A 27,014-nucleotide genomic window follows, 5' to 3' on the forward strand; every position below is an offset into this window, starting at 1 on the left:
TGGCATCAAGACAAAAACCCGGCGTAGAATTCCGCCACTCAACATGCAACGCCTCGAAAAATTCGGCAGAAAGTGGAGAATGGAGTATCTTAACACTATGTTTTCTCTACCTTCCGCATAACAGGGTGAGGCTGATTTGATGTCACGTTAATTATGACTTTCATACTCGATCTCTGTTATTAGGTATAGAAAGTAAATTCAAACAATAACTTCCTTAAGGAGGTTAATTTAGCGGTTCATTTATTCTACATGTACGAGTATAACAAGGGTAAAGCCAATTTCAGGGTCCACTTAGTCAGTTTACTGTTAGCTGGCGATGCCTCGGCGACTGTACGGCAGTAAACAATGTGGTGACATTGGCGGGAAGAAAGGAAGACACGCTCGTAGAATAGTAATCGTGCTTCACCTCTACACTCGCGGAACCACGTACCAGCTCTACTCTACTACCTGAGCCACATTAGCTGGGGACACTGCGGTTTACGATAACTATAGTTTATTGTGATTTATTATTTTTATAATAATTGTGTTTAGTAAAATATTTAATTAATTAATTTAATTAATGTGATTTTCACTTAGTGTGATGTAAAAAATAATTTTAATGTAAGTACATTTTATTGATAGTATCTAGTTACAGATTAAAAATTAGTTTGTAATTATTTTGTAGCATTTCATGGATATAGCAATTGTTACAATTAAGAGATATTAAAAAATGAATTATTTAAAAATGGAAGGCTTATAGTGTACTTGAAAATAAAATAAATTAGATATAAGTACATAAGTTTTTAAAAACAAAGAAAAGAAATTAACTAAGCTTTACAAAATAAAAAAGAAGTTATACTGAATAAAGTAAGGCAAAATTTTATGTTACTAATGGACAATAAATATATCAAACACCTTTACTCTTTAAGCGAGTATAAGGGCAAAACAAATGTAAAATTAAAAGCTGACAATAAAATTTTTTTGATCGATGAATTGATTTTGCATTCCTAATTGTATCGATTTGTTGCAATAAAATACTGTTTATGATGTTGAATATTATTTATTAATGTCTGGCTATGGAAATCTAAATTATTTAAGTAACTCATGTCTAGACTGAATTTTTTTTATTGTCTTAAATATCACATAGTTTTTTAAAGAAAAATATTAAGTAATTAATAATGGCCACAAAATCATTAAATGAAAATATTTACTGGGCCCAGCATAGCATTTAAAGATTTTAAACCTTCTACAAAATAAGGCTTTACTATAAAATCTTTGCGTAAACGACATATTCAGACTGAAACTGACATACCTATATGAAATACTGAAACTGGAAGTGTCCTATTGTTGTTGAAGTGTCCTATTAAGTTAAACATAAAAACATTGATTATGATGAATATACTTTATCTAACAAATTGGTTTGAATTCAAGTGTTAAGGATGGACCTGTTCTAAGATACCAAGATACATAATATACGCGTAGGTGAGATGTGAAGCTCGATGACACCGAGGTATTAACACTAGGCGACGCATGCGCAGTCCGCTCAGTCGCACGCCGTTCGCGACGACAACGCAAACACCGAGAAACCTTCACCTTAGCCAAAAATTTGCAATTTGTAAATATTCATTAAAATTTGTAAGTATTTTTATAATTATAAAAATTCTTGTTATTTTGTTTAATTAACTAGGTAATCATTTTTAAATCGTCTTTTCAGATCGTTTTGAGGCATCCGAAGAAAACAGTTTCCCCGTTATGGGGCACAATATTTTAATTTGGGTAAGTTTGTGTAAAATTTTACATTTATAATTATTTTCGTTTTGAATAATATAAAACACAAAAATGCAATGTTTAAAAAAATTAGGAAAACTTTAATATTGACTAACTTATTAATAATAAACATAGTTAAAAAAAATAATTTTTAATCTATTCATCGCTACCCCAAAATTTACCTAGCAAAGAGTTTTAAACGTCTAAAATAATAAATCTAAAGGGCTCTCTCAATTTAAATACTATACTTATTGTTTTATTTTATAACATTTTCTACTTCACAATTTCCTACGAATTAATATTCATTTAAATTTTAAACGATACCGATACCGAACGATAGCCGAATAATATTGTGACTTAATAGGACAGGCAATTAGTCATTAAGGTCATAGATATATTCATAAATTGATTTATAATAATTTCGACAATTCAAGTCAAGTTTCTGTAGCGGTCTTACTGATTTTGTAGTTTCGGCTCACACACTCTTATGCGTAGAACTGCATCGTACTATTAATACATTTTGTATCCTTATTATTTCACCTATAAGTTTTTATAACTAATTTAATATGCATGGTACATACAAATTCAAAGTTATGACTCGTTAACATTTATCGGGCAGTAGGACATAGTGTGGCCACTGGCATGTATCTATGTATATCGTCGGCGCCATTGCAGTACTTTTAAACTGCAATCTGGATTTTTTTTTTTTGGAAAAATTATTGAAAATAGCACAGTCTAGTCTAGTCTTTAAAGTATTCACTTCGCTTTTAAGGCACTTTTTACTGCTGTAAACTTATTTTGGCATTTAGAAGATCCTGCACTAATGCCGGCGATATGTATTGTATTTTGACGACGCCTAATAAATCATTAAGGCATTTAAGCTTGTTCAGTCTCTAATCAAAATATCAAATATTTATGAGTGAGTCGCATATATGCATTCTAGATGTTATTCTTTTTATCTTGATAGGTGTTTGTTATAAATCGTTGAGCTTTTTATTATTTCAAATGACATTCAAATATCATTGCATATGTGCCTTCTGATTGTAAACTACAATTTAGTTGACATATAATTTTATACATATCTCAAGTTGCTTTTAATATTATATTTTTTAACATGACATACTACTTTGACTTATTTTAATTGTTTTATGTTCTCTTAGATTTTATCTATTCCTACAGAATTTTACGTTTCTTATATTACTATATCTTCTACGTTCAACCTATTTAATAGAAAAGAATCATATATACGAGGAATTGCTTAATTCCCTCAAAGTGTCCTTTAACATTAAAACCTTGGCGGTTTGATATTCTAAATAAATAGTTGAAAATTCAAAGCTCATATTTAATTGTAGAGTTCGGCGGAAAATATGAAACCCTGCTACATGCGGGACACAGCGTGAAGCTGAAAAAAATTGTTAATGTTCATGAATATACCTACATAAACAATGAAATTACTAAGGTAATTTAAAATTAATTTACATATTCGATGAACCTCTTAGTTTATCATATCAAAATAGTTCATTTGTGCCTACTTAATATGAATGTGATTAAATGTTGCTGTATTTTAGTATGCTATTCACGCATATAAGAAGGTCGAATAAAACGACATTTCTTTGTATGTATGTACTTATAAGTTATTTAAATTGTATAAGTATTATTATGAAAATGTTTAATGTTAATTTTAACTTAATAAAAAAGTTTATATGCCATCAACATTACCAATGTATAGTACCTATTAGATACGTAAAATCACAGAACGCTAAATACATCCCCTTATAATATACCTAACATTATTTCTCATTGTAGTTTATTTATTTTATAATAATAAGAGCTAGTTTAGATTGTTCATGATTTGGAAATATAACTGAACGTTATTATGATTATAGAAAATCTGCAAAAATTGGTTAAGTTTCAGTACCTACGTTAAAGCTGAATATGTTTATTTTAGTTTCTTATTAAAAATACTAAAATCTATATTACTTATAATAAAATCGTAACCGGTAATCGTAACTTTACAAAAATTATTAAAAAAAATTAAAATAGTCTGTTTGTCTGTATGTCTGTGCGTTTGTTCACGCTAATCTCGGAAACGGCTTTACTAATTTAATGACAGTTTCACTGATGTATTTTGACATGCTTTCCTTAACATCATCCACAAAGTGTTTGTTTTATCTCAATCGGCTTATAAATAACAAAATTGTACCATTTTAAAGAATGTTGTTCCACAAAATTGCTATAAACATTTAATTGAATTGGCTGAAACTTTGCTTTCCATTACAGACAACTATAGATATTGTTTTTAAAATGATATTATTATGAGAAAATGAAAGTAATATAGATTAGTATATGAATAATTATGTAGTTAAAGCCTGCGAAGATGCGAGTGGGTCGCTAATATAAAATAAAGAAGAGTTCTTAAAAGTATAAAAAGGAATATTTGTCCTAAACGTTGCCAAGATGTCACTTGAAAATAGGTGGAATGGACTTGTCCTGTTGTGATGACGATGACCCCAAAGCGACTTCGACTACCTGCCAATGATGCCTATATGCAAATCGTGTATTTTGAACGAGGCGTCAATGTACCTACCAGCTCGTTTAGAAAATATTTATTAGATCATGACCCGATGTTAGAAGAAAAACCTTAATCACATTTTTTACAAGCTTCAATTAATTTTAATGTTTTTTTTTCTTTATAAGCTTAATACATTTTAAATGATCTAGTTTATTAGGTTGCCTATACATAGGACATAGAAATGGTTATTTCAACATCTACCTATATATAAATTCTACAATATAATATGACAATCGAATCTCTTTTTGCAAGGAAGGAGAAGCGAGGACATTTTATTTTCTCGTCTTTTTATTAAAAATTGACTATGCTTTGAATAAAATAATTTTAAATAGAATGAATCTTCAAGTTGGATCGAATCTTCAACTATTGTGTACACAATTAGGCACTTCACCATTATTAATTAAGTCTTAACGTACCTATTAAAATTAATTATTAACAAAATTGGGATAAATTTAGTTTAAAGCGTATTTAGTATTTATTAGTTTTTTTACTTCCGATTTGTATATGGTCATCGACTTCAGCTGTGGCTATTTAAAAAAGTAAATAAATATTAAGTTTCGTGAACCTGTCTCAAGTGTTGATCTTGGTTTCGACTCTATCACGTTATGTAAATTAAACGAAGATAGAGCTTTACTTGATTGTCAGTTCAGTGACCGACGATATCGCCGGCACCCACGTTTACGTTTACAATTCGGTATGTCACGCAAGTACCACAATGGTGGACAATTGAACATAAATCATATTCGAAACTTAAATTAACTTCAGCATTCAATTCATTTCGTCAAATTTACTTGTAAAATCAAATCAAATCAGCTTCACGCTGTATCCCGCACACAACATGGTAGGCAACCTAGTGTTAAAACACTCCGTTCCCCACTTTCCGAAGGCTTTGCGTGTTGATAAGCGGAACTCAACGATGCGTTTTGCCTCGACACCAGAGCAAACAGATGAAAATACAAATTTAAATTAATGTTTATTTTCCTCGAGTGGGAATTGAATCCAGAACCAGTCATTTACAGTCGCACTTTCTGCCCTTGTGCCACGACTGGCCTCAAATTTGCTTGTGTGGTCTTTTATTTCATCTAAGATGTATTTCAAATGTTAACGGGACTTAAATAAAGCTGAAAATTGTCTCCATGTAATTGTTCGCAATGTATTGTTGACTAATGGATGTAAAGCTTTTTTATAAGGTCAACAACCGCCAAGCCTTTGTTCGATAAATCGATTATTTATCCGAAAATTGATAGGTATAAGTGGTATCTAAAATATCTTATTATGTTTATTGTGAACACAAACTGTTAATAAATATGTAAATATTATGGAATATTTTTAGCACATTGGCTTTTTTGTTATTTTTGTATAGTTCTCAGTACTATGTGCTGGCGTGACAGCCTCGCCAAGGTATCCCGATGAAAGCCCTTTCGCCCGTATTGCAATTGAAACAACTCCTGAACATGAACCTCTTGCTCCCCCTATTCGGTCTTCAGTTGAGAGCATACCATTGAGGTAAGTTTTAAATTAAAATTATATATACCTAAGTGCATATACCTAATACCTAAGTGTACGTCGTAGCGTAGGGGCATACGCGTGTGTATGTGAATGTGATGGTTGTGGATTCTATTCCCACTCGGGGTAATAAAATACTTAATATTCTCTTTCTTCGCACTGGTAACAACACAAAGCCCATTGAATTCCGCTACTCAAGGCGCAATGTTTCAAATATTCGATGAAAAGTGAGAGCTAGAATGTTTTAAACTAGGTGCCCTCTGCTTACCCCGTTTTATACGGGATAAAGCGTGAAGCTGAATAATAATAATAAATAAATATTGTTGACAAAAATACCTAAAATAAAATACCTTGTATTTGAACGTAATAATAAAATACCTTGTATTTTAAAGAAGAACCAAGAATTCAGTGGTAAACACGCTGTTCATCATATGTGCGATATAAATGTTCCTTCGACTGCATCCAGAAGCCACAACCTTTATCTGAATAAATTGAAAATTCCATCCATTTTGAAACATATGTATAAAAAGAAGCGATGAACATATTTTGACTATAAATCTACTTGATAAATGGTCCATGTAAGGCCATAAAATCTTATAAAACTGTTATGATAAGTTTAACCTTCAAAAATATTTTTCTGTTTATAATATAAAAATAAAAAATGTCTCCACACACTTATGCCATTACCGTATATGAGATTGTGTTGATTTATAAGCAATATTTCTTTTGGGTAAATAATCATTTTTATGTTAAGTACTTATTTGCTATTCATTACCTTTATAGAAACTTATACGAGGAAAGGGAAGGAAGATTACCTTTAAGAGACGCCGTTGAGAAACGCCCGATCCCGGTACCAGACCGCGAGACGCTATATAAATATTTAGAGGTAGGATACATAGATATATTGCCTCTTTGAAATAAAAAAATATATATTTTTAAAACACACAACACACACATATTATTTATAGCTTAGTATGAAAGTTAAAATTTTTGTAAAATTTTAAGGATGCTGCTGAAAGAACAGCAGACGATGCGGAACGTTACGAAGAATTTAAAAAATATTATGGAGCTGCCAGTCATTTGAACAAGTAAGTATTATACTATAGTTATTATTAGATGCTTATTTAAAATTAATAAAAGAAATATTAACATATCATTCTTTTTCCAGCGTCTCACGTACTGAGGAAAAGTTAGAGCAAGGAAATGCTAATCTTCAAGGTGTGTTTAATTTAAATTTTTAAATAAAATCAAATGTATTGTTTTAAAATATTGGTATTTCCAAGTTTTTCATTTGGGTACATATAATAGGCAAAACAAAATAATATTTATGCTTAATTATATTAGACATAATTATAATAATAATATTTTTTACTAACAATATATTTGATTTATATCTATAATATTTATTGTATGATATTTTTTGTTTTTAGAAATGCAACAAACAATGACAGAGCCCAACACTAGACGGCTCGTAGTCTGCTACATAGAGTCTTGGGCGGCGTATCGCGCGCCACCACTGGCCTTCACCGGAGGACTTGTGCCTAAATCTTGCACTCACCTGCACTACGCGTTCGCAGTCCTACACCCTCACACTTACGCGGTAATATCTGCAAACGAAGATTATGATCTTATCAAAGGTAAATGCATAAAAAAAAACATATTTTTTAGTGGTTTATTAATTTTTATCTACATTTACATTTCATTTCATATCATAAATACTCTTTATAAAACATGGTGTCGATGCAAACGAAATAATGAATGAGGATTATTTAGATGATGAGATATTTATTGATTGAAGTAATTTATTATGAGATTAAAAAGTTTTAAATATGGTGTAAATAAAAAAACATGAACATCACCAATTAATATTTATTTTAATGTGCATTAGTAAAAGTTTCAACTGTCTAACCCCACGGTTCATAAAATACAGCTCGGTCACAGACGTACAGACAGACAGACGGGCGGGCAGCGTAGTCTTAGAATTAGGGTCCCGTTTATCCATTTGGATAAGGAACTCTAAAAAAGAACTACAAAGAAGTGTCGTTAGAATATTTGTTTGGACAAAGAAAACATTATTACTAAGCCGTAAAACCTTATACCCACTCAATTCCACATCAAACTAATGATCGCAATATATTTAAGTGCGTATGTTTACAAATCTTTGGGTAATAAATTAATATAATTTATAGGAAAATTATTTTTCATTGGCCATTACAATTCACCAGGTGGATATCGCATTGCGACGGGCTTGAAACGTCGTATCCCGGGGCTCCGCGTCCTTGTCAGTGTGGGTGGTGACGGGATGGAGCGCCTGTTCAGCGAAATGGTTCAAGAGCCCTACAGGCGAAATTCTTTTATAGACAGCGCGGTCACCTTCCTACAAGAACACGATTTCGACGGACTCGACCTTCACTGGGTGTATGCAGGTAAATACTTTAAAAATAAAACAAATCACGTCTATGCTATCCGTCGACAAACTGCTCATCTCTTAATTATTTTTTATGTGTTTTTTAGGTGACAAAGATGATAGGGAAAAAGAATTATTGACCACTCTACTATACGAGCTTCGCGAAAAATTCTCTTCTTATGGATACCTTTTATCTACAGTCCTGCCTCCATTCAGGTAAAATTATGGCCATTATAAGATTATTATTTCTTTGGAATGACTTTGTCTTTACCCGTCCTGTTTGTAAATCACTGTATATATGTACATGCATCACATAATACAAAATAGTGCCTACTTAAGGTACACCTACATTTTTCTCCAAGATAAAAGTTGTTTATTGCTAACTCTGTTTTCCATTTTCCACTTGAATTCGAGACAAGCAAAGTGACAATTTTGAATGGCAGGATTTACCGCCACGCAAATGAACCATCGCATTTAAGTACAGTCAGTCTGTCCCATGCGTTACGTTAGCCTCATAATAAATTAATAGTAGGTAATTAATATTTTACAAATATAAACTAAACATTATTACTATTATTATTTGCGTAGATATCAAATAGAAGACGGCTACGACCTGAGCGCCGTAAGTGGTGTCACCGACTACACGATCCTGCAGGCGTGGGACATGACGCACGCTCGTCACGGCGGCCAGGAGGCACCGCCGCGCGCCCTGCAGCATAGTCCCTTGCACCGCGACCCTGGTGCCGCCGCTCGTGACCAACGTTTTGACAATATCGTAAGCTTAATAGTTTTTCTTAATATATCTTTTTTTTAGCTGAAGTACAGCAGGCTGAGGGAAAGTAGTATTAATACAGTACATTCCCCACTGAATAATTGATTAATTGATTTCATTGCGTGTTGAGTTGCGGAATTATAAACGCCGCGCTTTAGTGTGGTACCAGAGCGGAGAAAAAGAATATATCAATAAATGATAAATCAATCCCTTGAGTCGAAATTGAACCCATTGCTATAGCGTTTACTAAAACACGCTTGTGTCTTTTAGTATATACTTACTATTTAGCACTCTAATTTTATCGTTTTTCACTTATCGCTGCTTAATGTAGAAGTACTAGTCGAGGTAAAAATAATCACATACTTAATTTTAACATTCTTTTGAATAGTAGATATTTCTGATATATCATTAATAATATTCTTTATTCAACAGGAATTTATGGTTAAATATATCCTTCGCCACGGTATGTCTGCCGAGAAACTAGTCTTAGGCATCCCATTATTTGGACGCAGTTACACACTTGCTGCCCCCACACTATCAGCACCGGGGGCTCAAGTAGATGGCTGGGGAGACGAGGGTCCTTACACGCAAACCAAGGGGATGCTATCATATTTTGAGGTATGAGTATATCTTGAAGATTAAAATTAATTAATTATGACTTAAAATACTATTTAAAGAGAGTACTTACACATAATTAGTTAAAATTCATATTGAAATTAAACCCGACTCCCCGGTTTTATAAAAACAACGCGATATTATATAAAAATATTTTTCTGCTTATCCTATAAAAATAACAGGATACGTGAAAAGAAAACTCAACATGATATTTAATTTATTTACGTTGTCTTCATTAAAAATGTTCATTTCCAGATCTGTATGAACGAACGCGAAGGTAAAGGAACCATTGGAATGGACGCAGCCGGAAATGCTTACGCTGTTTTTGACAACCAGTGGATCAGCTACGACACCCCAGATACTGTGATAGAAAAGGTATTATTCTTTTCCTATACATTTAAACATAAAACAGTCAAAAAAAGTTAATAATTGTTTAAGTAAAAATTATATCCTTTAATAAATATAAAATATTAAATATAATAAAAAATATATAAAATATAAAATATTATATAATTAAATTTTATTTCTTCTATGTAATCTTAGATGAAATTTGTTACGAGCATGGGACTAGGCGGAGCTGCCGCATGGGCCATCGATATGGACGACTTCCGCGGCCTGTGTGGAAGACCATTTCCCATTCTAAGCGCAATATCTACCAGCTTAAACAGTAAGTTTCTTACGATATTTAGAATAAATATTGTAACGATTTTGTTGAGAATTAATAAATATTTATCAACGAATCTGTAGGTGAAGCAACACTCACTGACCAATCATCACTCAAAGTCGGCTCATGCGAGTCAAATTCACCATACTTGGCGTCAGACGAGGAGTCCTGCGCCCATTTTCACTTTTGCACCGGCGGCATTAGCTACAGAATGATCTGCGAGGATGAGAGACTGTACGACCCTTCTACCGGCTTTTGCGGGTAAGTTTAATATACGTATGGCATCTTGTAGATAAACTATATAGAGAACTATATTTACACGTATCCGGATCTGGTAATATTTTCGAAGCATGTTTAATATATATTTTTTTTATTTTGAATTTTTTAATTTTTTTTGTTTTTTTGTTTAATTTTTTATTTTTTTATAGGCACCGAGATGTTGGAAAATGTATTCCTGGGCAAAGCTTGAGGATAAGCGTTGAAGATGCTGCTCGGTTTCTAGCTCAAGCTTATGAAAATGATTTTGAAGTGAGCACATTTTTAGTTAATACAATATTTATTAAATTATATTTAACGACTATAGAATTGAACCTAAAAAAACTTAATATCTTTAAAACATGCTTAATAATAGTTATTTGTATATTTCCAGTGGAATAGTGCAGCAAACAAAGACGTCCACAATTTAGAAGCTGATAGATTACTTACATATCAATCACAAAAAGGTCAAGGTATGTACATATCTATATTAATATATTTTATTAAATCTTTTCTATTATATCTATCGATGTCTTTATTTTTCCTATTTACTTCTGCTTAAATTTCCGCTTGCTTTTCTTAGTAATGCATAACATCGCTGCACTTAAAAGGAACATAGGAAAACTTGCCAACGTTCGCCGTATGCGACGATCACTAAATTATAGATTGAAACAAAGTGTGTATGGCCCTTGGTTGAGAAAACAATATCGAATATTAGAGAAAAATATTGTTAATATACGAAATAAAGATCAATATAAAAATATCGCTTTAGATGAGGAAGGTAAGACTGCTTAATGCTTTTCACAATTTCTTTACAATGTTACTAACAAGGCTCTTTACATGACTTTGCTTGTTATTTTTGTTTGATATAAATAACATATTAACCATATACCTAGGCGAGTCCCGATTATTTTGCATGCTAGAAATATACGGACATTGACTGGAACTTTAATAGGTAAGTATATTTTTTTTCGTAGACCATTAAACGTAAAACTGTATTTTTTTTCAAACCTAACTCTCCAAGAACTATAACTCTGATTTCTACACTGTGTGGTTTCAGCTTTGCATTGTCTGCCAGCCAGTTACTCCAACTACAGGAGTTTTTTTCTGCTTTCAGGGAAAGACAATGGAAAACGCGTAGTCTGTTACATGACCAGCTGGGCTTTCTACCGACGAGGTGACGGCAAATTCGTCCCCGAGCACATCGACACGCGCCTCTGCACCCACGTCGTATATGCTTACGCCTCTCTCTCTCATGACGAACTTGTCGCTAAAGAATTTGATCCTTGGGCGGATATCACTAACAGTAAGTCGTACAAAAAATATTTAAGATAATTTCGAAATATCGTATCATAAATTTGACTGGGAGAACTAGGGATAATAAAATTATAAACATTTTAATTATACATTGTTTCAATATATAACTACTATTTATTATAACCCATTTTACCTACAATATTTATAAAAACTAATAAATAATAATGTAACAGATCTTTACGAACGTGTGACGTCATTAAGCGACGTGAAAGTGATGCTGGGTCTTGGAGGCTGGACGGATTCTGCTGGGGACAAATACTCCCGTCTAGTCTCATCTCCTACACTCCGAAACCGCTTCGTAGATAGAATTGTCACTTTCTTGCGCATGCACAACTTTAAAGGACTACATTTGGATTGGAACTACCCAGTGTGTTGGCAAAGTAATTGCAAGAAAGGTGCAAAATCTGATAAAGCCAACTTCGCTAAATTTGTTCAGGTTAGTTCAATAAGCAAATAAGTGAGTTTTTTTTATATCATATTTTATGTGTATTTTATTATATTTTTATTTCATTTTTCCATATTTACAATTTGGCAGGAACTATCGAAGAGCTTGCATGCGGCCAATATGGAGCTGGCCGTGGCTCTCTCCGGTTATAAAGAAGTAATCGAATCTGCATATGATCTCCCAACAATTTCCTCTGCCGTGGACTTCATGAGTGCTATGACGTACGATTACCACGGTGGATGGGAGCGCGCGACCGCACATCATACTCCACTAGTGCCCTTGAAGAATAATGATCCTCTTCCTTATTATTCTATTGTAAGTTTGTAATAACATTATAATATAAAATGTGTAGTTAATGTGCAGACAATACTAGTTATAAGCTACGTTGTCTATGGTCCTAATTTTTATACCTTTGCATTATTTGTTAAATAGTAGTTTATAAATTAACAATTATTTTTAATTAAATAATTTTAAAACAAAAATGTTTTGTACACACACGGAAACATATTTAACAGGAATACGCAATAAAAGAGCTGATAAGCGGTGGAGCAGATCCTAATAAACTGCTCCTCGGATTGGCGTTCTACGGACAGTCATACAGGCTGTCGGAGACGGAAGGCACCCACGGTCCCGGAGCATCTGCTGCGGGACCCGGCGAGCCTGGAGAATTTACTAAACAACCCGGCATGCTCGCATATTATGAGATTTGCTATAGAGGTAGGAATTTTATTATAAAACTAAAATAACAAAAGAGGTGATTTAAACTATAACGTAATATATCTTTACAGTTAAAAATCTAAGATGGAAGACAGGTCGACAAGAGATGGCTGGACCTTATGCATATTCTGATAACCAATGGGTTGGATTTGACGATACGAAATCCATCACAGAAAAGGTGAAATATAAATCCTTATAAATTTATAATCCTTATCCTATTAAATATTGTTTGTGATATTTTATAAAATATGTGTTTTAATTAACAAATTACATTATAAAAATAAAAATTATTACTACTATAAAACGACCGACTGTAAACGCAATGGTTGTGGGTTGATCCCCATTGAGGGGGACGGACTATTTTCACTTCGACATTTTACCAAAAAAAACAGGCGTGTTGAGAGATGTTTATTCGTTCTTGGTTATCTCTGTCAAAATCACATTATACTGTTTAAATTATTACAGTATATTAATTCACATTATTTCTTCATCTCAAAATATTATGTGGTACCTAAGTAGTTGACATAATTCAAAGCCGCATTTTGACTATAAAAAATAGGCAGTATGGTCCAATACCTACGTAGTACGTACATATATTATTGACAATGAAGAACTCACGTTTAAGTAAAAAAAAATCCAATACAGGTAGAGTGGGCATTGCGGCAAGGGCTGGGCGGCGTGACGGCGTGGGCGGTCGATTTAGATGACTTTAACAACCGTTGCTGCAACGAGCCCTCGCCCTTGCTCCGCGCTGCAGGGCGAGCACTTGGCCGGTCCGTGCCACCGCCGCCCTCTGCGGCCTGCGAGCGTCCCCCTGAACCCGTCACCCCCGCGCCACCCACCACCACCCCCGCTGAGTCTGATGGTCAGTGCATTTTTGTTTGTTAACCAAGCTTCTTTTTTATTTTGTTTATATTGCATAATATGCTCCGTATAACAGCCACTTAAATTATATCAATAATGTTAATTGAATTTAATATATTAATCCCATTAGATTTTAGTTACATATATAAAATTATTTTCTTCATGTTTGTCTACATTTCATGTTTTCAATATTTCTAAATCTACAGGATCTGCCGTTGGTGGTGGTGATCATGGCAACCATGGTCAGCATACATCCACAACCTGGCCAGGTTGGAGTCCTTCCACAACACAGAGTACCACAATGCAGACGTGGTGGTCACAACCTACCACTACTCCCATGACTACTACTTCAAAGAAACCGACAACAACATCGACAACAACTCGTCGACCAACAACGAGCACGACAACAGCTGCACCTCCTACAGAAGATGGTAATTACGATCTTAAAATACACATAAAATTAACAAAAAAGTATATAATACGGCAGGAGATATTTTTATTAAAAGACTAAAGTTAAGACGTACGCAGTGACTGTGCGTTATGATTGTTAATTCAAATGATTAAAATAGTAAAATTATATCCATAAGATAAATAAAAATTTGCTCTACTCCTAAAAAATATTTTAAATTATAATTATTTTTTTACCTTTACCCAAGAAAAATATCCTGTTTTGGCAACCTGTAAAAAGCCATAAAACTAAAGAGATGAACTCGCTCATTCCTGAAATTAGATCTACTGATATACATTAAAAATGTCTATTAAATAAAGGAAACATATAAGGCATAAGCTACATTAGGGTCATGGACAACTCTTTAATTGTTTCCATTCCACCATGGAACGAAGATAAAAGCCAGCAAAATAATATGGAGCATAAACCATGTATGTATTTATAATATAGGAGAAGAAGGATCAGTATGTGAAGCTGGCGAGTACAGCGCGGCTTCAGGTGACTGCGAATCGTACTTGCAGTGCGAGTCGGGTCGCTGGCGCAAGCACCGCTGCGCGCCCGGTCTGCACTGGGCTGCAAAGGAGAAGAGGTGTGACTGGCCAAGCTATGCTAAATGTTCTGGTAAGAGCACAGTTCTCTTTTTCTTTTTTTCAGCTTCAAGCTGTAATTCCACATGTAGCAGGGTACGCAGACTAGTGGATACTCCGCTCCGAATTCTGGAGGCATTGTATGTTGAGTTAACATAAAATGTCTCCAGATATAAAAATAGGTTCCACTCTATAAAATTCAGTATAAATTTAAACTTTAAATATAATTTTACAGAGACATCAGTTAGTGAAGCAAGTACAGCTTCAACTACTCTAGCGCCTACGACATCAAGACCACCTCCCAGGCCCACTACGAGTAGAAAACCGACAACTACGTCAACTACTACGACAACCACGACCACTACCACCACATCTACAACTTCTCGCCCGTCAACCTCAGCTCCAAGTGAAGGTAGATTTTTTTAAAATTCGCTTATCTCTCTAATCTGTATTTGTATTATAAAACAAATATTTTTTTTCTTGCAGATGATATATCAGAAGGCCAGCCCTGTAACGGGCAGGATTACCAAGCGGTGGCAGGCGACTGCAACTCGTACCTGCACTGCGACGGGTCGGTATGGCGCTTGCAGCACTGTGCTCCCGGATTACACTGGAGTGACAGACAGAAACACTGCGACTGGCCCAGATACGCCAAATGTGAAAGTAAGTATTTTACTTTTTAAGATACATTTTACAAAATATACACTAAAGAAATAGAATCATCATACATTAAAGAAATAGAATCAAAATTTGCGTTTATATTTAAAAATCGTTGTTAAATATCGGTCCTATTTCATAGGTTCATCCTCATCATCGACAACTACCACGACTACTACTACTACGGCAAAGCCAAAACCGACAAGACCAGTAACTAAGCCCCCGCGTCCTACTACTTCAACAGGTATTACTTTTGTAATATTAGATATGTTTTCTTTTTAATATTTAAATAGCTTAGCTAATTTAAATATTGATAATATTTATTCAGATTAATTTTAAACCTTTGATACGCGCTAATGGTTATTTAAACCGGCACCATTTCCTTCCAATACTCTATAGCGCTAATAAAATTTTAACTTATCTGTATCACTCTCTGCCAATGGACCTAAAAGAACTGCTGTGTGCTGTATAATAAATACTATTTTAAAAATAATATCTATGTCGGCAGCGCCACCAGACAAGCCACAAGAGAACGGCGAGTGTTTGCCCACTGAGACACACGCACCGGCACCAACGTGCGACGCGTACCTGCAGTGCGTGGGAGGGCACTGGCAGCGCCACATGTGCCCGCCCGGACTGCACTGGGACAAGCGCACCAATCGTTGCGATTGGGTTGAGTTCGCTATGTGCGAAGGTATGTTACACTTTTTTTTTGTATCCTGTATATAACAGGGTAGACACTAAGCAGGAATCTAGTATTGAGACTCTCCGTTCCTCACCTTCAGCCTCATTGGGTGGAACTCAACGCTGTTCTTGGCTTCACGTGGGAGTCGGACCAAACTGCATTACAGTCAATCAACTCCAATCTAAAATGGTGTCAAGCAACAGCTTACTCTTAGACGATAATAACTTTTTTGTCTCTATTTTCTATTCAATCTATAAAATCTTTCAAATATTTTAATGATATTATGAAATTAAATTATTTGACTTTATGTGTTTTTTCAACTATATTTTGTTATTTGAAACAGATGTTTACTTGTATGTGTATTTTTTTAAATTTACAGTGAGACAACCAGAGAAAACTACAAAATCTCCATTACACAATCTTTTCACCACTACCAAGAAACCTAAGACTACAAGGAGGCCTACGTCGACCCGAACAACTACTACAACAAGGAGACCTGTCACCCAATCCGGCCAATACCAGAAACCAACGGTAAGGATAGCTATAAACTGAAAATTATTTTTGATCGTTTCAATAATATTTTTCATTTCTTACATTTTTGCCGCATCTTGCTTGATATATGCAGCATATTGAAATCGTTAAGTTTGTTAACTTTTATAAGTAAATTGTACCTTCTTTCCGTTGATTTATCTTCGGTGGACGAGTCCGACTCGCACTTTACCTGTTTAATTTCTTTTTTTTTACATTCTTAGCGTTGCACAACCGGCACGTACCATGCGCACCCTCGCTGCGAGAAATTCTACGTGTGCGTAAACGGCGCACTTGTGACACAGAGCTGCGCGCCAGGACTCGTATGGAACGCGCCGCGGTCCCAGTGTGACTTCCCATCAGCAGTCGCCACCTCCTCCTGCACCGACCGCCGGCACGTCACCACCGCGGCGCCCAAACCCAGTGCCAACTTGCAACTTGAGGACAAGCCTCGTAAGCTTGAACTTGTTATTTCTTATTTCTTAACCTACAAACATTTCATCTGTATCTTTTTTTAGGAAAATGCCTCCGCTTTTTCTTTTGAAATGTACGTATACTTACCCTTATAGGATCACGCTATTGTCCATCTGTCAGTCTGACAGTTTATTTTAAGTTTCAAATATTCAAAATGTATTAAAATAATTCCTAATATTAATTAATGGCTAACCCTTCTTCGTTCTTTTAGAATCTTGTGATAATGGACAATATGCTATGGACCCAGGAAGTTGCTCTCGTTACTTACATTGCTTGTTTGGTAAATTCGAGGAGTTCACGTGTAGTGCTGGCTTACATTGGAACCAGGTAATAGAACAAACATTTTTCATAATGTAATGTTTCGTATATGGATACATATATTTATGATGATAATGTAAATAATAAATTGTTATAGGAAAAACAAATCTGCGACTGGCCCGACAGTGCTAACTGTAAAGTACAGAAAGTCACAACTTCATCTACAACATCAACAACAACAACAGACGTAGCTATAATAGATGCTGAATCTGAAGAGGTGTCGCCGCCCTCCAAGCCAATTATTGATATTGTTGATCCTAATACTAAACCAGAACTTGCGAATAGTAAGTTTTACTGATATTTTTGTTTTATAAATATATATAGATGAAAAGATGAAAGAAATGCCACTTAGTATTAACTGTTTTTTAATATAATTATAATGCCTTTTTTTGTTTTCTAGCACGTTACAAGCTCATCTGCTATTACACAAACTGGTCCTGGTACCGCCCCGGCCTCGGTAAATTCAATCCTGAGGACATAGATCCATCTATTTGTACCCACATAGTATATGGATTTGCTGTTTTGGGTGACGACGGCTTAATCAAAGCTCATGATCCTTGGGCGGATACAGAAAACCGTAAGTAAATACAATGTTAATTATAGACATAATAATTGTAGCAATGTATTTTAACTTAAGTATCTACTCCAAACTTTAAATTGCAAATTACGAGAAATAATTATTTTTATGATCTAATTGAAATTTAAATTAACTATTTTTTAATGTTTCAAATAATAGGATTCTACGAGCGTCTAGTAGAATTCAAAAAATACGGCGCTAAAGTATCTCTAGCAATTGGAGGATGGAAGGACTCTGTCGGAGATAAATATTCCAAGTTAGTAAATGACCCTCAAGCCCGCTCCAGATTCGTGACACACGCCGTACAATTTATTGAAAAATATGGATTCGATGGGTTAGACTTAGATTGGGAATATCCAAAATGTTGGCAGGTTGGTATACATTATAATGGTAAAACTCAGAAGAATAATTATGAATGTGAACAAATGATTCAATATAATAAGTTTAGTATATGACTACATACGTGTACAATGATCTTATGTACCTACTTATAAGTACGTATACATATATTAAGAAAATAAGCTTATATTAATATAAATAATAAAATTATTATATTTTTCAGGTGGATTGCTCAAAGGGTCCGGATTCAGATAAAGAAGGATTCGCTAACTTAGTCTTGGAACTTTCATCAATATTAAAACCCAAAGGTCTTCTATTATCGTCAGCGGTTTCACCTAGCAAAATGGTAATCGATGCTGGATATGACGTACCCATACTTGCCCGCAATATGGACTGGATTGCTGTCATGACTTACGACTTTCATGGACAATGGGATCAAAAAACTGGTCATCTTGCTCCTCTTTACTATCATCCTGACGACGATTACACTTACTTTAATGCTGTTGGTATTTGTTTATATAATAAAATAATGATATTATCATTTTCTTTATCACGAGTCACGACAAAAGTATACTTAAATAAATATTTTTTGTTATTTTTAGAACTACACAATGCACTATTGGATGGAGAAAGGTGCACCCGCTTCCAAATTGGTTATGGGTATTCCTCTGTACGGGCAGTCTTTTACCACTCATTCCAATTTAGACAACTATGTTGTAAATGGCTTAAACATACCAGCAATTGCGGGTGGAGAGGCTGGAGAGTACACGAGAGCCAGCGGTTTCTTAGCTTACTACGAGGTAGCATATTATTTTATAGAATTGTCATAATAATAAAATATGTTATTTTATAGTGTTGTCAAGTTGACATTATTAAACTTTTAAACATAATAATATCCATTGAAATAAAGTGTACACGTTATATTTTCAGATTTGTGAACGAATTAGAAATAGGGGTTGGAAAGTTGTAAAAGATACTGAAAATCGAATGGGACCTTATGCATTCAAGGGCAATCAATGGGTGTCATTTGATGATGAGGATATTATTAAAAGGAAAGTTGACTTTATTAAATCGCTTGGATTAGCCGGTGGAATGGTGTGGGCCATAGATCTTGACGATTTTAAGAACAGGTAAATACTATTGACAGTGGTTTTTAAAGTTATAACATTTTATAAACCACTCTTATTTTTGATAACAATAATAACAATGTTTCTGTATTCTCTCCGATGTTTTCAGATGTAACCATGGAAAGTATCCATTGCTGAATACTATAAAAAAATCTCTACTTAATTCTAATGTAAATTCACAAGATATACCAGATGAACCTTTGTCCGACCCACAAAATACCCTAGATGATGACTTCGAAGACATTGAAGTAAAACCTGTTTCCAAACCCTCGAAACCTCCTAAGCCTTCTACTTCTACACTCGCTCCTAGACCTATCACTACAACCACTAAAAAGCCTACCACCACCACTACTGAAGTGCAACATGATGAAGAAGAAGGTTTTAAAGTCGTATGTTACTACACTAACTGGGCATGGTACAGGTATGAAACGTTCATTAATAAATATTAAAGTAAATTTTATGAAAACTTCGTTCCTATCCCATAAAATAATCGATACCTCTTTTATACTCGTCCTTAATCACAAATTATTTTAAAGATCAGGCAGCCAGATCTTATTGTAGATAGTGAATTAATGATACTACATTTTTCCGATTCCAATATTTTGTATATGAATCAAATTAGGTGGTCTAAATTAAACATAAAGAAATTTACTGTGTTCTTCGTCTGACCTACATTTGAAGAAATTGATGAAGTTGTAATGCATAATTTAAATTCACAATATTCGTACTTTTTCAGACCGAGCGCAGGAAAATTCACACCTACAAACATCGATCCGTCTCTATGTACGCACATTGTTTACGCTTTTGCAGTACTTGATAGTATGAAGTTAATTATGAAACCTCACGACAATTGGTTGGATATTGAAAATAGTTAGTAAAATTTTTATTTATGGTGACGGTAATATCTAAAATTTAAATACATGCTACCTCCCTCTATATTATAAATTAAAAAATTGGGTAGTGACTAAATAGTATGAATTGTATGAAGTATCCTATCGCTTTACAACACTAACTTTTCTATATCTACTGTGTACTTTTAATACTGCGACAACATAAAGTGATTTTATATGTTTTACCAAAATGTTTTAGAATTCTATGAGAAAGTCGTCGCACTAAAGAGTAATGGTGCTAAAGTAGTGATAGGATTGGGCGGATGGAATGACTCAGCTGGGGACAAATATTCCCGTCTTGTTAACAATCCTTCAGCCAGGAGAAAGTTCATATTACATGCTGTTGACTTTATGGCACAGTACGGATTCGACGGCTTAGACCTTGATTGGGAGTATCCTAAGTGTTGGCAAGTAAGTCGAGATATCTATTTTTACATGCAATTACGATAACATTCATTTGAAAACATCAAGCCGTCGTGCCCCAGTGGCAAAGCGCGTGGCTTTAGTCGTGGCGGTTGTGGGTTCAATTCTCACTCCAAGGAATTAAATTTTTCTATTTCTTCGCCACAGATGAGAAACGAAATGTTTTAAAACTTGACTTTCCCAATCTTTCCTACTATATGCTAAATATATTTTCACTTGGTTTCTTTTCAAATATAACTTTTGTCATTATCGTTTAGGTTGAATGTGAGAAAGGACCCAGTACCGATAAACAGGGTTTTGCTGCCTTAGTAAAAGAATTAAATGCCGCTCTTGCTCCACGTGGCCTTTTACTGTCTGCTGCAGTCTCGGCCAGCAAGTACGTCATCGATTTGGGTATGTAAATATCAATAGTTATTTTTTGCAATTATTATTTATTAATTTGAGTATTAAAAGTAATTCATACGGTTTTTAGCATACGATGTTCCAGTATTGGCCAGGAATTTAAATTGGATTTCTCTCATGGCTTATGATTACCATGGACAATGGGATAAAAAAACAGGACATCTTGCGCCGATGTATGCAAGCCCGGAGGATGATGACAAAACTTTAAATGCGGTAAATATTAATTTTATAGTTTGATGTAGCTAATAACTCGTAAATTACTTATTTCCAAATAAAATATATATTTTTTTTCAGAACTTTACAGTCAGCTACTGGATAAATCAAGGTACTCCACCCCACAAGCTGATTTTGGGCATTCCTTTCTACGGACAGTCATTCTCTTTGACAGAAAACTCTGGTAATGGCTTGGGAGCACCAAGTTACGCTGGCGGAGAAGCCGGAGACGAGACTAGAGCTCGAGGCTTCATGGCCTTCTATGAGGTAGTACTAATTCTAATTTTTTAAAACAAATAATAATAATAAAAAAAAATTTAACCTATTGATGATATGATAATCTGTTCCCCGCTATCCGTCCAAAATACTTAATTCCTTTGGTATCCTCTACACCGAACCCACAAACTTCGCGTTTACATTTTGATTCTCAAACTACGGCACTACGGCAGCTTATTTTATGCCTATTCAATATTTCAGATATGCGATCGTGCACGTGTAGGCGGATGGCGCGTGGAGCGCGACGCAGGCGGACGCATGGGGCCACACGCGTGGCTCAAGGACCAGTGGGTGTCGTTCGACGACGACTACATGGTGCGGCACAAGTCGGAGTACGTGCGCGCCATGGGGCTCGGCGGCGCCATGGCGTGGGCGCTCGACCTGGACGACTTCACCGGCTCGCGCTGTGGCTGTGGAAAATTCCCGCTGCTACTAACCATCAACCATGTGCTGCGAGGGAGAGAAGCGCCACCGACGTGCCCTCTGGAAGATGGTATTCTTTTGTTTTAGACAACGTATAATATATTGAACATAGGGGGGGCTTTATACGTATATCTCATTGGGCAGAGCGCTTGGACGGTTTCCGAGGCGCGAGTTCAAGACTGTACGTTCAAACTTTATAAAAAAAATAACTTCACGCTGTATCCTGCATATAGCAAGGTAGGCAGAGTAAACTTAGCCTAGTCTTAAGACATTCCGTTGTTCGTTCCCCACTTTCCGCCTAATTTTCGGAGGCAATACGTGGCGGAACTCAACACCGGGCTTTTGCCTTGATGCCAGAGCGAAGAAATGAAAATATTAATGAAATTAACATTAACAGTGCAAGTGGAGAACGAACCAGATGCTGCAGTAATACCTGCTCCTGAAGATCCAATAGAACCCGAGGAAGAGCCTTCTATGCCTCTGTCAGACACTGAACTCTCAAATGAGGTAAGCTTTACAATCGTGATAATTATTTTATCAACTTGGTTGATGGGAGCACAAATTAATAATAAATAAATAAATATATATATATTCCCATCCTACGAATTTTACGAATTAGTTATTGCAAAACTTTAAACTTATTACCACACAAAACTGCAACAATTTAGTGCCTTATATTGATGTCATCGATGTGGGTATGTAATTCTCATGTAACTATTTTTATGTTTTCGAATATATAAACATTACCATTAATTGTTAAAATATACACTAACGATAAGTAAACGATGTCGAAAATATAGGTTGAAACAACTCGACTTTGAAATACCTATAATTCGTTTTGTTTTAAGTAAATAAAGTGCTATGAGATAGTGCCTTACAATTGTTATGTCTAAAAGAGGCAACATTAACATTAAATGACTGAAATAATTGAATTATATTGGATATAATATTGAATTATTTTTTTAGGGTGCTTCCTATGAAGGCCAGTCCTGTTCCGGTATAACATTCCGGGAAGAAGAATCGGACTGTGCCAAGTATTACTTATGCATGAACGGCCACTACATGCAGCTCCAATGTCCTGCGCCATTGGTTTGGAATCAGGTAAAACATCTTAGTCTATTACAACTAAATAGATAAATGTTTCCAACGTAAAGAAAATATAAATAACTTTTTTTGTTTAAATTATACAAAATCAGATAATTCACCTTTATCTACCTATAACTAAAAGTAATGCGGAACACTCATAGCATGTAGTGCGTGACAATCATCTATATTAGTTTCACAAATGATAACACCTGAGTAGCTGTTGTTAACATAATATTTGTTATTGCATACGTTATCCATATCAATATGATAAAGAAAAAGCGTAACTTTACCTGTCTGTTACTAGTTTGCTTAATTGACTTCAGTATTTTTTTATGCAAAAAAAAACACAATCTCGTAGAAAAATCCTAGCAAACAGTTTGCTTTTTATAAGCTGCATCCTGCTAAAATTTATTGTTATATAGTTTATGGTTATAAATAAGTATTTCCAATACTTATACGAATGTATATTTACAGAATCATTGTGATTTTCCTAATAAATCTAAATGTAAGGGCAAGAACAGCTTGAGAATAATTGATGGCAGCAATGAAGTTGAACCTGAACTAAAACCTATTATTGCATGCTACTTCACGAATTGGGCTTACTACAGGTAAATTTACAAATTACAAATAAGTATTTGCTACAAGTTGTTTTCTTACATTTTTCAAAATAAGCACCTACTACCTCTGTATATGGCGGCGGAAGATAGAAGATGAAACTGGAAGAACATATCGAATTTTACATACTTACTTTAATAATTTTACTTTAAGAAAATAAAAAAATCTTAACCAGGGATTACAGTTCACAGATATTACGTATATTAAAAAAGTCTTGTTTCTCATTAAAGTAAATTTTCGCAACTTACAAATTCAGATGGAATTGGTTTTACCTTGGAAAACTTAAAACTTATTCCATAAATTAATTGACATACCTACAATCATAGTTATCCTGTTTATGATTTAAATTAATAATTATAAATAATTTGTGATTTCATTAACAGGCATGGGAATGGCAGTTTCGGACCTGAACAAATAGATCCCACTCTATGTTCTCATATTATTTACTCTTGGGCACATCTCGACGGTGACAAAAATACAGTCGTCGCTGGCAATGCAGAATTGGATATAAGGAATGGTAATTAAGGCGAACTATTAACACTAATTTGTATTTATCGAAACAACTGCCAAATTAAATACACATTGACATTATTTTTTTCTTGTTTTAGATTTCTACGGCAAAATAACAGAATTGAAACTGAAAGGCGTAAAAGTGATCCTAGGTGTTGGTGGTATCGAAAACTCCATAGATGGGAAGTGGAGTCGCATGGCTGCAAAGCCGGAAAAAAGAAAGATATTCGCACGATCGCTTTTGAAATTTATTAAAAAATGGAAGTTCGATGGAGTACAAATAGCATGGCAATATCCTGCATGCAAGGAGGTGAATGAATTCTATATTATCATAAAATATAAAAATTAATTATAATTGTATCTGTCTCTAATGGTTTATTTGTTTTAGGCGCCTTGTTCTGAAACAAGTTCTGAAGATAAAGAAAACTTTAGTATTCTGTTAGCAGAACTCTCAAAAATTTTCCGTCGTCACGACTTGGAGCTTTCTGCGATTGTTGCTGCTGATCCCGAAGTAGCATCAGTAGCGTATCAACCCGCTGTACTCGCCGCCACGCTCGACTGGATCGCCGTAGCTGCCAATGATTACTATGAGTCTAATTCTAAGAGAACTGCCTATTTGCTACCTTTGATAGCCAATGACCCGTATAAACTAGACAACTTGGTAAATTAACATTCATCATATTGGCTTTTCAAAAACTTTACTAGATTAAACTTTAGTATATTTTTAACATATGCTTATATTTCTTTATAGCAAACCATACTAGAATTCTGGTCGAGCATAGTCCCAGTGAGACAGCTAGTAATGGGTCTGCCGGCGTACGCCCGCTCCTACACACTGCGCAGTGAACTAACTGCTGGTGTGGGCGCCCCCATCGCTGGTCCTGGCGTTCCCGGACTTTACACCAGGATACCTGGTTTTCTTGCTTATTACGAGGTAAACATTGATAAATAGGAAAATATTTATGTATATTTCTTAATTCTCTTGTATTAACCGATTCTACTTTGATCTCAGGTTTGTCAAAGCAAATCGAACTGGAGAGAGATATCAACAAACGAAGGAACCTACGCTTTGAGTAATTCCCAATGGATATCTTACCTCCGGCCGCAGGAGGTGTTTAACGTAGCGATGGAGATGGCTCGCGCGCGAGTACGGGGGGCCGCATTGTGGGCACTGGACCTGGATGAGTGGCGCGGCGCTTGCGCGTGTCGACGCCCCCTACTTTCCGCCTTAAGACAGGGACTACTTGAACCTACCTCGCAAACTCTAATATGTTAATACTCATAACAAATAAACGACATTTATATATATAACTACATACATACTGTAAAAGTTAAATTACTAATAATGAAAATCTCATTATGGACGAATTATTTTTTTAGTTAGTAAACTACTAAAGTAATTCATGCGATGAATTCAGCAAAACAAAGGTACAAGCTGCAATCTGTATATAAATTTATATATTTAAGGCCATACATCCAATTATTAATAATTATAATATTTAACTACTGCTTACCTTACATATAAGTATGTTGTCAAAAATGGATCTTATCTAAAGCAAATCACAAAAAATAAATGCTCTTATAGCAGAGTACTAATTAATTAATGCAATTTAAAATTTATCATTACTTTTTATGTTCTACATTTGAATTAGTCGGTTTTAAGTTGTTTTAGTAAGTATTTTTATTATAGGTACACTACCTCGAGCGCTGCTCACATTGTTGTATGAGTAAAGAGGTAATACGCGAATTATAAACATTTCCTATTAAAATATTACATGTATAAAATATCTTAGGTATAAAAATATAGTGATACACTTATTCTCAAAATGTATGTAAAATACTTTGATAAATTCTAATGTGATAAATTTAAGTTAACTCATAAGTTATAATGTAGGTACCTACTTTGCATTTTTTTACTTTAATTATATATTCAGTTGTAAAATTTGACTCTACACATTGTACATATATTAAACAGCCCTTTTAAAATTACGAGAGTAATGGAATGTTTTGTGGTAATAAATTTTTAAAAGTGACAAGCGTTTTCTTTTTAAATCACTTGACTTTTATTTTGATTTAAATAAAAACACAATTGTTCGTGGATCCATTTTCTGAGAGAATGAGATATTTTTTAATTAATTTTTCATTTTGTACATGGCAGAAAGTACAAGAACAATTTTATATATATCGTATTATACCACAAACCACTTAATAAATATACCTATTGTTAGAAATCGGAAACCGTTAATATTTTCAAAATAAACATGATAAAGTTACATACCATACTATATGTTTTTAACGTACTCGGATAAAGGTTCACGTAATTATAATAAGTGACATATCACTCAATAACAACACTACACACTAGATACCTTCCAATCAAGGCTTCCCTCTACAAGCAACTGTTTCCGTTTGACACAATTCCACTGCTTTTTCACCTAAATCTACCCACTTTTACACGAGTACGCTAACAATATATTAAACAATACAATATATTAAAATTAATCAATAAACGGTGGAACGATTACAAGAATCTTTAATATGAATAATTTGAAGTCT

At 34.4% G+C, this 27,014-nt stretch overlaps 1 protein-coding gene across 1 annotated transcript; it reads left to right on the forward strand.

Moving 5' to 3' along the window:
* The first annotated feature begins 1,352 nt into the window (after nt 1-1,352).
* Cht10 (Chitinase 10) lies at nt 1,353-26,485 on the forward strand. The gene is made up of 52 exons (XM_085204107.1): nt 1,353-1,614; nt 1,694-1,755; nt 5,682-5,824; nt 6,608-6,710; nt 6,830-6,912; nt 6,993-7,042; nt 7,255-7,461; nt 8,050-8,250; nt 8,339-8,447; nt 8,820-9,006; nt 9,436-9,621; nt 9,874-9,993; nt 10,162-10,285; nt 10,366-10,543; nt 10,711-10,810; nt 10,932-11,010; nt 11,655-11,843; nt 12,028-12,290; nt 12,390-12,614; nt 12,815-13,016; nt 13,088-13,194; nt 13,662-13,881; nt 14,087-14,311; nt 14,779-14,949; nt 15,151-15,327; nt 15,402-15,578; nt 15,715-15,816; nt 16,081-16,266; nt 16,637-16,788; nt 17,010-17,238; nt 17,471-17,586; nt 17,675-17,861; nt 17,978-18,154; nt 18,314-18,525; nt 18,717-18,995; nt 19,096-19,293; nt 19,424-19,623; nt 19,730-20,041; nt 20,357-20,490; nt 20,710-20,921; nt 21,191-21,326; nt 21,406-21,548; nt 21,630-21,815; nt 22,026-22,317; nt 22,645-22,754; nt 23,214-23,348; nt 23,808-23,941; nt 24,332-24,465; nt 24,557-24,768; nt 24,847-25,119; nt 25,210-25,392; nt 25,471-26,485. The coding sequence occupies exons 2-52, from the start codon at nt 1,732-1,734 to the stop codon at nt 25,732-25,734; spliced, it is 8,748 nt and encodes a 2,915-aa protein (XP_085060233.1). The 5' UTR covers nt 1,353-1,614; nt 1,694-1,731; the 3' UTR covers nt 25,735-26,485.
* Nucleotides 26,486-27,014: the final 529 nt, after the last annotated feature.

Source organism: Heliconius melpomene, chromosome 20 (assembly GCF_056956725.1).
Source record: "Heliconius melpomene rosina isolate 202511_hmr_F chromosome 20, ASM5695672v1, whole genome shotgun sequence".
Classification (NCBI taxonomy): Eukaryota; Metazoa; Arthropoda; class Insecta; order Lepidoptera; family Nymphalidae; genus Heliconius; species Heliconius melpomene.

Bases quoted from the DNA above. Each gene is read 5' to 3' on its own strand.
- Cht10 (XM_085204107.1), top strand. From the start codon at position 1,732: ATGGGGCACAATATTTTAATTTGG. The intron at 13,195-13,661 runs GTGAAATATAAA...AATCCAATACAG, and splicing joins CGAAATCCATCACAGAAAAG to GTAGAGTGGGCATTGCGGCA. The intron at 22,318-22,644 runs GTATTCTTTTGT...TAACATTAACAG, and splicing joins GACGTGCCCTCTGGAAGATG to TGCAAGTGGAGAACGAACCA.